General features: G+C 34.7%; 1 protein-coding gene across 1 annotated transcript in view; it reads left to right on the forward strand.

Annotated features, from left to right (window-relative positions):
* The window catches only part of POLN (DNA polymerase nu), a 97,449-nt gene that overhangs the window by 67,344 nt on the left and 17,317 nt on the right, over positions 1 to 12,788 (forward strand). Inside the window, exons 19-21 of the mRNA XM_010129841.2 lie at positions 112 to 243; positions 3,180 to 3,290; positions 6,945 to 7,023. Coding sequence (XP_010128143.2) covers positions 112 to 243; positions 3,180 to 3,290; positions 6,945 to 7,023 — 322 coding nt within the window. The remainder of the gene's footprint in view (positions 1 to 111; positions 244 to 3,179; positions 3,291 to 6,944; positions 7,024 to 12,788) is intronic.

Below are 12,788 nucleotides of genomic sequence, written 5' to 3' on the forward strand. Positions count from 1 at the left end.
TAGAGGTAAGTGAAGTTAACTGATTCCACTAATTGTGAATGTAAGAGTGCTATTGTATATGGTAAATTTCTGTTCTGCTTTATTGCATAATAAATATAATTTCTTCACCAGGTAAAGAACGTCTTGCTGACTGCCTGGGAATTACTCCTCTTCAAGCCAGTCAATTTATAGAGAGTTTTATGCAAAAATACAAGAAAGTACATGAATTTACAAAGAAAACCATTGAACAATGCCGAAATAAAGGTAATCTGAAGTCTGTAAGCATATTTGTGTTTACTGATCAGCACTATGTGGCAGTGGTGAAGACAAAAATTTCAGCTTAACCAAAATTCAGATAGTTGTAGGACAAGAAAAAAGCTGGAATATAATTTCTTGGTAAATCAGGGTTTTTTTTCTTTTTTAACCCTAAGAGGAGCTAGTTAAACCTGTCTGCCTTTTCTCAGAAAGATGCTAACAGAATAAGATGTCTGTTCTCAGCATGAACCCTACTTAATGTCAAGTTACAATGCATCATTTTGACATATAATGTACTCCAACACAAAAAAGCCGAAGGAATCTTTTCTTTAATAAATATACTATGTGGCTGCTGGACCGTGGAAGTTCAGCAATTTAGTCACAGAGCCAATTTACAGAGCCATTTTTTTTTTGTGTGTTTTTTTTTTTCTTGACATCAGTCAGAATTTATGTTCTTGAAGTTCAGGTGGTATCTGTAATGACAGATGTGTGCAGAGCACTTCTTGGAGCCAGCAGCTGCAAACTCTTCTTGCATCAAATTTGTTGTTAGTCTACATATTCATTTATATTTAGTGAATCCTAGGAGTGCAGTAATTTGAGGAGAGAAAATAGAGCTGCTTGGAATATTGTCTTTTAAAAGCTAATTAGCAGAACTGTCAAAATTGATTTCTTTTTTTTTTTTTCTTAATAGGGTATACAGTTATGTAAGAATAGACATTTTATAGGAATAAATAGTAAATTTGCAATATAATATTACCCATCATTTTAAGCGTGAGTGTCATGATAGAAACATAGAACTGACTTCCAGTCATGAAAATGAATAGAGTTCCTTTTTTGTATTTTGTAGGGCTTAAAAATCTATTGGAAGCATGAACTGTCATTGTGTCACACAGTTGCATTCTTTTGTTCATTAATATCAATAAAGAAAAGTGAAATTACTGAAAATCTATTTTTAACTATGATTAAGCCCAACATAACAGATCTAGTAAAATACGACACATTTATTATATGGTTTTGATCTATTTAAAGTAACATAGTTTTCTTTTCTTAAAGGTAAATGAGTTTCAATAACCAGACTTTCTGTGATAAAGAATGGAGTTTATGAATTTAGTAGACAAGAGTGTTGTAACTAATATCCTTGATAATAATTGAAACACACTTGTCTAATTTGTACTTACTCCCCCTCTCACTTGCATTTATCAACTATTTTTTTTTAACCATTAATGTAGAAAACCAATCTGTTTTGGTTCTACAAGCTCAAAACGTTTGCAGCAGGTCAACATTTTTTAAATATTTTTCTTGTTAATCCACCTCAGATTCCAACTTTCCAACAAAAACATTCCAACTTAGTTAGCTCATTAGAAGGTAACTTCTTTTTACTTATCTGCCGTTCAAAGGTGAACAGCACCCACCCAGCTATTATTTAGGTGTTATAAATGTCTGATGCTCCATGTAGACATGATAAGTAGATAAATAACCTTCTTTTGGAAGAAAATATTTTTATTACTATATCAGCATATATGTTATTATTTTGTTGCTGTTATTTGATGAAATTATGAACATATTAAAAAGACAACATTAAGACCTCATTCAAATACATATTTGCAGATTAATCTTTGACCACAGAAGCATACTCTGCCCCTATTATATGAAATATTATATTTGTTTTGGGATGCTTATCAGCTATGGGTATTGCAAGGAAATTGTTGTGGAAACACACCACACAGCAATAAGGATAATACCATATATCTGTTTTTCCTTGAAAATCCAATGTCTTGAGAATTCCATCTTTAGATACTATCCTTAGTGAAAAATCTTAGTTAAATTGGGAAGACTGATTTGCCAAAGAATATCCTGCTCTCCAAATAATTCAGCTCCTTTGTCCAAAACTGGTACTTTTGGTATCGGCACTCCTGGAAATACAGCAATTTGCAGAAAGCTGTATTAATTCAACCTAAGGATCTTCATCCTCTGCACGTAAGTCTGAGTATGTGTTGTCCATATTAAGGTCATACCTTTGTGTTTGGAGAGGTTTCCTTACCACATGTGCTTGTGTATCTTGGGTGCCAAAGAGGATATAAAACTGTGGCAGTCTGAACTTCCATGGTATCTAATGACCATTCACGGATAGTCAAGGTGATCAGAAGTTTAACAAATTATTTTATGAGGATACATTTTTAACATGGATGACTTTTCATTTTTCTTAAGAAGTTGAGTTTTGAAGATAAGCTGAGATCAGGTTTTGTGTGTGTTATTTTGACAAGACACATCTCTTTTCCTCTCTCTGCTCCTCTCACTTGCCCTCCAAAATAGTTAACTTGGCAAAATACGTCATTAGGCCTAACATAAAGCCTTAACTGTGTTCTCATGTGTTTCTTTTAAACTAAAAAAAACCACCATGCTAGCGTTTAGGAAGCTTGGCTGTGAAAGGGACCAAAAAAATCACATAAAGAAAGTGGAAAAAAGGTTATAACTTTGTTTTTCCCTCAAAAACTATTTGATAATTTTGGGACATAGTCAGTAATGATCTAATTGATCTACAAATTTATTTTCCTTTGTATTCCCAAGTAATCTGTTAATTGCATGGAAAGCTCTAATTATGGCTGCTAATAGGTAGGCAATTCTGCTAGCTATTTATAGTTTCATCTCCCACAGAGAAAGATTGCTATATATCAGTAGACGTTCCCAGTGAAAATATAGCTTTAGCGAACAGACATTTTCTTTGTATAACATGTACCAATCCTCTGAATTAAATAACTTTTAAACTAAAAATACAGTAAGCATTTAAGGTTTAAATAAGAGATGCTCTGACTATTTTCAGAGGCAAAATATTAAATTGACTCAGGCAGTACATAATTGCAAAATCTATGTTACCATCAAAAAGAATTTTTGAAATTTAATTTTAATCACTGTAAGACTACTAATTTCTATTTAAATCCTCCAAGGTTACGTGGTTTCCATAATGGGACGTAGAAGACCACTGGCTAACATCAATGCACAGGATTACAAACTACGCACTCAAGCAGAGAGGCAGGCTGTCAATTTTGTTGTTCAAGGTAAAAAACCGCCTGCCTACCTTTCTGTTTACCTACCTGTCTCTTTATCTGTGCTTGGCTTCAGTGGACAATAACTCTGATAATCTCAAAAGAATGAATATTCTAGTAGCTACTAGTTTTACTACTGAGGCATGAGTTTTACTATGAAAAAGAAGTTTAAATTATGTATTCTGTCTACCTTGGAAATTGCCAGTAAACAGTATCATAATAATAACAACAACAGTATCAATGTTCTGACACTCTTTAGTGTTCTGTGGTAGTTAAATATAGGTATAGGTACAAACTATGTATAGAGAGACTATGTAGAATTCAGTGCTTCAGATGTATTGTTGTCTTGAAACATTTTTCTTTCTGGTTTTGATAATTTGTTACTCCAAAAATATTTCTGTGATTATGGACCCTAGCTTTTATTTTGCCAGATAGCTTTAGTTTAAGAAATATACAACATTACATGAATCATGCGTTGTTTTTATTTGCTTTGAAACCTAACTCATTCTTTGTAAGGAACATTCAAACTTAATTCTGTGGAGGGCAAGAAAAAAAGGTGGTTTTTTTCACAGAAAACCATTACAAATTTGCCAAATAGGTTGGAAATGTAAAAACCAGCATAAAATGCTCAACTGTTACTTAATCTGATGTATTTACATACTCCGTATAAATTGCTTGGGGCTCAGTCTTGCACAGAAAACTGAGCTGGCCGTCCAAAGCTGAGATCCCTCCTACCAAGCTGCCCCTTGGAAGAGTTATTTCTTTAACTGGATGATGCTGAAAGGGTTTTCGTCAAGTTATACTGGAAGTGTACCATTTACAGTCAAGTAAAAAGTGCTTTGTAGACATGGTGGTGGGATGCTTTTTATAAAATGACTTGAATTTTCATTTTGGATGCATCATTTATTTTTTCTTTTTTTTTTCCTCTCCAAATATTATTCATTTTAATGTTTCATTTTAAAATGACAACTACTGGTGTCATTTTTTACACTACTTATGATTAGTAACTGAAGTTAAGTACTGTCTCTGCAAGGATATGTAGAAGTCTGATATATACCGTGTTGAATAATAGTTGTGCTCAACTCAGTTGGGCTCCCAAATGTAGAATTTGGAAATATCCTTATAAAATCTGCAGCAAAGCTTGCAAGTTTGTAACACTGGCCATGCCTGTACAACCTTCTCCAGAGACTTTTTAGCTTACCTGGGTTTCCATCCAGCTGGCCAGCAGCCCTCTCCAGTTGAAGGCACAATGCTTGAGCTAATACAGCGAGTCGTGCTGAGTGTACAGTGGCGCATTAATAAAGCCACACGGCCTTCTGAGCAGCACTTGCTCATGTCCATCTGTCCAAAGAGCTTGGAGCTGAGGCAAACCTGTCACAGGACTGTCCACAAAACGCTCACTTATATGTATCATAACTTATAATTTTCCAATTTGAATTTTTGGTTCAAATTGTAATGGAGGAAAAATCTTATTAAAAATAGTGTAACTGCTATTCAAAACGTGCAATATTAGAAGCTGCGATGAAGCCAGGACTAAAAACTCTACAGTATTCAGTATTCTCAAATTTTATTAAAAATTTCCTTCTAGAATACAAGGATTTTTTAATTTCACTATTTCATCTCTGAGATAATATTTAAAGACTGCAAAAACTTTCTAATTATGCTGAAGCATTTTACTACAGTTAGTGAACTAAACTGCATATAATATATGTGTTTTATACTTACAAATAATAGTCTAATTAATTTAAGCAGTTCACATTTAGATTATGGTAGCAGCACCTCGTAACAGAAGACTTCTTCTGATGAATGACAATATTGAGAGAAACGTAGAACTCCAGATCTAACTTACAACTGGATTTGCCACATTTCTTTCATAGCTTTTTTTTCTCTTTCAGTATTTCCCAGTTCAATAGTCTTTACCAATGTACAGCATAACAATCTTCAGTTATAAATCATCTCTAGCTAACTGTATAGAGCAAACCGTGTATTTTATTAAGGTATTAATAATGAAAACTGTCACATTCATTTGAAAGAACTCTACTCTGGGAGTTTGCTATTTTGTAAGTTCCAAATGCCCTGGGAAAATGATGGAGTGCCATCCACCTGTATCTGCTCTATTATGTTATTTGATCATATTAACATTAAGGAATGTTTTAAACAAGGACTGCAGAAATAGTCAGAAAAAATATAATCAAAATCTTATTCTAATATATGCTATATCAGTTAAACTTTTACAAAATTGTGGCAAAGTCAAGGATATAATTATTCTTTAGAAATATTTAAAATGGCATATCTCTAAAAATCACAGCTCAGAAAAAATATATTTTTTTTTACTTTGAGAATTCTTTTGTATTTTATTACATGAAGAATACATATAGAACATATGTATTGTGATAGATGAAATGCTCAATTATATAATTTTATTCTCCCAGTCACTAGGAAGATATCTATGTGACCTTTTCTGAAACAGCCTTTCTTAATTTCTATATCAGTGTGTCCTTTTTTGTGTTGTTTTGAATCAGTTTGCCACATTATTTGAACAGGAAAACAAGATAGCTATTTTGGGCGAAATTCGCAATTAGACATAGACATCTCCATAATCAGTTGTGGGCCTGCACTTGATATAGTTAATGAGTAAAACAATGTCCTCAGATTCAGAGGATGTAGTTTGTCATGTAAAACCATGAAGAAAGAAGAGGTGTTAAATCTGTCTCCTTGATCTATTAGATATTTTTTCTTATCTCCCAGGAGAGTGCCCCTACCGTTTGCCTACCTGGCCCCTCTTTACCCTTGCTCTGGAAGTTGAACTATTTGGAAGAAATAATTTAAAAGTGATTGAGTTAGGGGGTGTGAAAAGAAAGATGTCTATGATCTATGATCATATGTCTATAATCCTTGCAGGGGTGTTGGACTAGATGACCTTTAAAGGTCCCTTCCAACCCAAACTATTCTGTGATTCTATGATCTAGTACATTTAGGATATCTGATGGGACAAGAAGAATTATGGCTTAATCCCTGCTTAAATTATTGTTTCTGTATTTTATCTGATAAATCCTTATGTAAAATGGTTTGAAACCCTGTTGCATGGTTCAGAACAGACCCCTTCATCAAACTGCAGGAGAATCATTCTGCCTCTTGATCACCAGAAATACATAATTTATTATATAACATGATACTGTTTCATGCACCACTGCTCTTAACACTGTAATGTAATGAATATACCTTACATGCACATGGAAATATGAAAAAGCATAAAATTAAGTTTCCATATGGAAATGTAGCTCTGAAACAATGTTCTAACCTTTTCTGACATTAAATTTTAATTGATTTAGAGGTAAATTTTAATTCCAATTTAGAATTAGGTAATTTCAGACATTTTTTATAAAAAGGAATTTTTCAACTCATGACCATGACTGACAAATTCACCTTTAATTAACACATAATTTCATATTATTATTTTCTGGTTTTACTTAACATGTCATTATTTAGTTTGTTATTTAGCAATCTTATCATCTGTTTCATATATTACATGAATTAAATCTGCTAATTTTTTGAATTCTTATAATTCAGAGTCTTTGGATGGTTTTCATTCCTATGCCATAGTTCTAAGAAGAACATTTTCCTTTTGCATGCTTTAAATTAAAAGCAGATCACTTTCTTTCATAGGATCTGCAGCTGATCTTTGCAAAATGGCTATGGTGGAGATTTTTACCTCTGTTGTTGCTTCTCCGACCTTAACAGCCAGGTTAGTAATGAATGATTGTAAAACTGTTCAATTTTAAAATGAAATTAGTTGAAATTATTGTGGTTTTGGCATTTTAAGCAGCTGTGGAAATAACGTGTATGCCTCTGAATCTTTTAACAAGCAAGGATGGTTTTATACATTCAAAGTTATATCTTTGTGCTTAAATGGTTTGATCTGTAAATCCATCCCAAGGCGCTGGGTGCCCTGGGGCCATTCAGACTCAGTCAGATCTAGTTCAGTGGTAGTTTCACATCTTTGAAATCAAGCCCACAGATCATATCCTTCCTGTATTTTGAGTGTATTGTACAATGGGAATTGAACATTCAATGGGCTGGGAAAAAACAAGAATCAGGAAACCTGTGCTCAAGCAAAATAAATGAACATTTTTTATTCTTGTATAAATGGTTTGCCTTTGCTAAAGAAAAGTTAGGTCATCATGGTTCTCTTCTGTTGTGACTGCTCATAGTTGGGTAGGAGATCACAAAATGTCCTCAAGATTTTTACACCAGTAGCAGAAATAATGAAGTCTACTTTTTGTGCAGTAAAGGATGGAGGGGATGATGCAGAGGGTCTGTGAGCATTACCATTTGTTACAATAGAAAGATGCTTTGAAGGGAAACATCCAGAAAAAAACCCCTAGCAAATGAATTTACATCTTTTGTAGTGCTGTAGTAAACAGTCCAGTGGAACAGGAATTTTTGCAGCAGAAGTTCAGATAAAAGCAGAGATAGCAGGTAGTGCAGAACATCAGTGTTTCTGTTATCATACAGAAGGGGAAATCATAAAAACTTAGCTGAAGTAATTTTCTAATAAGGACTTCAGTGGGAGTTTAGGTCAGTACAAAGTAACAGCGTTTGGCCTTCCAAACATACTCTGCAATTATGTGTAATATCTAACCCTGTAAATACTCAGTGTGTGTTTGTGTGTGTATCATTTACACACAGCAGTGTTGTCTTATTTGATCAATGTTTCAAAATGTAATTTCTATTTACAAATATAAATTGTACAGTTTAAATTCAAAGGGAGGGTCACTCCTATGCCAAAAATAACAACTCGTTCTGAATAACACTCTTAAGTGTTCTTGCAACTTTTTGAGCAAAATACCATTGAGCTATTACAAAAAAAAAAAAAAAAAAAAAAAAGAAATAAGTGGCCTGCTAGTGCAAATCTGAAATGGGAAATGGTTCTTTGGTGGAGATACTGGATACCTTCAGATCATGATACATTTATGTCTTAAATGTTGGATGATGTACTATAACATATTGCATTGTATGTTTTGGGGCAGATTCTCTGCGCTGATTATAATTATTTCTGCTCCCTGAGTTGTACAAAGAGACCAGAATCTGGCAGCTGTGGCCTGGTTGAAAATTTCTGTAGCAGTCATAACTTTGAGTTAGATAAGCCATAGAGCAGCTGCCTCCTGGGACAACCAGCCAACAGTCTTTAATGAAGGAGGCAAGTGAGCGGAGTGAGAGGGCAAAGAACATAGTCCCTTCTGCAGGTCCTAGTTCAGTAACTAGCTGTTTGTTGGAATTCAGAGAAAGCCAAGTTTTTTGTTTCTAGTGCTGTGTCTGATAAAGCTTGTGACTGTTCTATTCTCTCAGCAGAAAATTTTATCTGAGTTGTCCTTTCTCAAAACTATTTATTTTAAAGAAGTAGTGTCACCAGATGGCTAAGGAGGTAACAGACATGGGGGAAGTATTGAAGTTTTACATGTTGAATTTCCTTGTGCTGTGAAAGCATAGGGAATGGCTACACCAGACATCAGAAAAATATCACTGCCTGTCCTTGTTATTCCTGTCATTTATGTCACAGCTGGGAAAGACCAAGACTGCAAAGGCATCCAAATGAGACAGCCTGTTTGAAATTGGAATTTTGAACTCCTGCCAACCATTAACAACTGGATGGCTTTGCTAAAGAAGAAGCTTTTAATAGTCACTCTTGGCTCCTTGCTGTAATATTTAGTAGGTACTTACAAGCCAGGCTTGTCAGAAAAGCACAATCAATGCCTTTATAAATTCTGTGAACATTCACCTGGTTGGACGGTGGCATTTGAAAGCATTGCTGTGGTCTTGCCAAAAGAATACAGGACTGAAACTTCAAAATTTGTGTTCCCACTTACAGGTGACGTTCAGTTGATTATTTTTTCAGTCTGTTTCTTGATTTTCTTATCAGACAAATCAGGATAATGATACTAACATCCTTTGTAAGGCGCTTTGAAAAATATTTTTAAAAGGAAGTGTATACGTAATTGGTGCTGTTGTTGTAACAGTAGGAATGCACAGTAACTCTTCCAAAATGAGGAATATAATCAATCTCCTATTATCATCAGATGAGATTCATTCCAAAGATAGCACACTACTATCTTTTCTTCTATCTTCACCTTCTTGTAAGTACTTTTTTTCCCTATTAGAACTTCTAATTTTGGAAACAGGATTTTCACTTTGAACAATATATCAAAGAGAAATATCTTTCATATATGCTTTAGAAGTGATTATGATCCCCACATTTACACTGGGAGACAGTATCCTATTATGCATAACCAAGTAGTGGCTAACACTCAACATTTTGTCTTCCTTACCTTGGAAATAATAATAATAATAATAATAATAATAATAATAATAATAATAATAATAATAAGTAAATCCTTGATGAAGTTTTACAGTTTTTAGTCTTAGTTTGCAGGTATGTTTGCAGTCTTCTCCACTGACCACACTGCATTCATTTTTCACATGCTATAAGCTGTTCAGCTGTGAGTAAGCTCTGACCCAGCAGTATGAAGCTTCATTCTTGTAGGACTAGTAGTCAGTAGATTTTCTCTTATTATTTGCATACACAGTATTGCATTTGGAAGTCAGGGAAAGGTAATCAAGAGGTCTCTCATCAGAGAGACCCTTTTGACGAAAGAGTATATTCCACTCTGACTGATCAATGGCTGTTCTCTCAACTAGCAGTCTCCTTTTTTTTTTTTGTGTTGCTTCATCTTTTAATTCAAATGCCAGCCTAGCAGCTTATGCTGTTGACAATAAAAAGTCAATCAGTTACTTGAAAATAATTTTACAGAAATGGGGAAAAGTAGCTTTAAATGCAGTACCCATGAAAAGGAACTGTTATTAGTGTGGGTTAGCTACTGGCATCAGTCTTAACATCTCTACATTTTGTGTGACACCCACGAGGAATCAAAATGATTTCTTTAGACTTCTTCCTTATTACCTAGATCTCTGCTAAGATGCAGTTCTGCCACTGATGGCCATGTTGCTTACTGAAAATGTGCTGCTGACATAAATTATTCAAGTGCTAGCTTTTACCTGTCTGATACAGTTCACGGAACCTCCACACAACGTTTCCTGCAGGCAGATGATAGCAAAGAAGCTTCTGAGGTGAGATCAAGGCATACAGAAGCAGCTGAAAGAAAGATGTGTTGAATTTATGAGAGTGGAAAGGTGCTTGGTGAACTCAGATGGACAGTTAGTTATTTTCAGTGTTTAAAACATCATTGCAGTGGCAGACACGTGGAAGCTTGGTAAGAAAGAAGGATGCTGGTAAATCGTGGAAGACTTGCTGCCTATAGCCATTCTTGTAAAAATTATCACTTTGTAAGCTGAAGATGCACTGATGTTACCTAAAGTCTACCTGGTGCTACATGGACTTGTCAGAAAGTCAGTAAAGATGATAATATCCCAGCAACATGCAAATGAAATTTAACAAGTCTACAGAACTATTGAGTAATTTGGTGTGAATCTAGCAATTCTACTTTCTCACCAATTTATTGTTCCTTCAGCACTGGATCTGTGCCACCAACACACAGCTTTACTTCTCAGCATGTCCGGAGCCTGGTTAAAGAGACAGGTTCAGCAACAGGCCACATATAAATGAGCGTTCCAAAATGCAGTAGCCACCAGCAAATAAAAGGAAAAGACACAATCTTATTTTCTTGGTCCCAGCTGTTTTTCAATAGCGGTGGATGCTGGAGGTTTTGTATGTCTTCCTTGAGGAACAAACACTTTAATCAAACTAATGATTTTCTGAGTTGGTGAACTGTAAATGCAGCTCGATTCTGCACAGATAGCTAAATTAGTTAGAAGCAGCCCTAATCATCCCAGGAACAAGCATTGTTTATGTGACCTGGATTTTTTTCAGATACAAATCATGTGGTACATCACAAATGATTCATTTGTTGGAAGTGGCTTCAGTTTTAGTTAGACACAAGAACCTACAGGCATTTTTATAAGGTGTGTAGGGATTCAAGCATTAGTAATTTATTGACTGCTTATCATTTCTCAGGTTCATACAAAAGGACATACCAATAAAACCAACTTCCTGATCACATCATAGCTTCAACCAAATATGTTCAGTAAACTGCTTAGTGTTGCTGCTATCTGTGATGATTTTCTCTAATTCTGGGCATAAATCTTATGTCCCTTTATCTGTTTCTTCAGGAATTAAAGAACTGATTTTAGTTGTGTTTCTTCTCTAGCAGTTATCCAAGATTTTCAAGTAAATGCCTATTGCTCTGATACTCTGCCCACAATTCCCAGTATATGGTTGCAGATCTGCTCTGAAGGATTACCTTTAACAAGATTGTCAACTTTTATCCTTAGCCTAATACTGGAGAAAAAGAATCTCAAGGAAAAGATAAAAGCTTTGGATTATGCTTTAAAGACATACATTTTTGTTTCAGTAGCAGAAGGAAGCATCCTAGATCATATTGCTGTGTCAGAAATGGCTGCGAGTTCTCCATAGCTGCTGTCCCAGTCCATTGTGTAACTCTTTGCTTCCCAAAGTGGTCAGATAACTTTCTATTTCTAGACATGCTGTGACTTAGCAAAATCAGTACTTTCCTCAAGTGTTCAAAGCAGTATTTTGCATGTATCCACAAGACAGTGAACTGTTCTGAACACTTCATGCATTGTGAGCCAGAACAAGTCCGAATGATTTATTCTTTATAGAAAGAGCTAAATATATTTAATATGCTTAAATATCACAGCCAAAAAGGACATTCATGAGGTAGCAGGTTTTTCAGTGTTCCTTTATGTGGGTTGTTAAACACAAATAAATAATTTTAGTTTATAAATATGTTTTGTAGGTCACCTTTTAGATGGGTATGTTTTAAAACGCTTTGGGTACATGCGAAGATTCTACTCCCTTTAATTAAGCATCTGTTCAGCTTCCTGCTCTTCATGATGTAGCTGCTGAGAAAACAAATTTTACACATTAGCTGAATTTCTATAGTTAAAATGTCAAAATATCTTAGTCTTTGTTATGGAAACACTGAAAGAGGTGGCTTAAAGTCAATGCAGGTAACATCTATGCAGGCATGATATATCCATAGCTTTTATACTACCGCATTAGAAATCCTTATATATGCAGCTTCAACAGAAACTTGAAAAATCTACAAATGTTACAAGATTTTCATAACCTTGTTCTTAGTTGCATGACAACTTAATAGACATTCTTTTCACTGGAATCTGTGTACTTTTGTGGGGCAGTGGTGTCACAATTAAATAACGGGTAGTATTTATTGGTCGTATCAGAAAAAAATTAATACATTTTTACTGTAGGGAACACAGAGATTTCTAAGAAGAATCTGATCCAACATCCATCTGGTCCATTATCACCGAGTGTGGCCAATAGCAGTTCTTCAGGAGGAAGGTGTAAGATTTGTAGTAGGATAGCCTGTCTGTCTGCAGATTTTCATCTGGCTCTGATTGTGAGGATGAGTCTGAGTTCTGAAAAATAGAATTTTAAAGTCTTCCCCCAAAATC

The sequence above is a fragment of the Chlamydotis macqueenii genome, chromosome 4, assembly GCF_036417535.1.
Source record: "Chlamydotis macqueenii isolate bChlMac1 chromosome 4, bChlMac1.mat, whole genome shotgun sequence".
In the NCBI taxonomy this organism is placed as follows: domain Eukaryota; kingdom Metazoa; phylum Chordata; class Aves; order Otidiformes; family Otididae; genus Chlamydotis; species Chlamydotis macqueenii.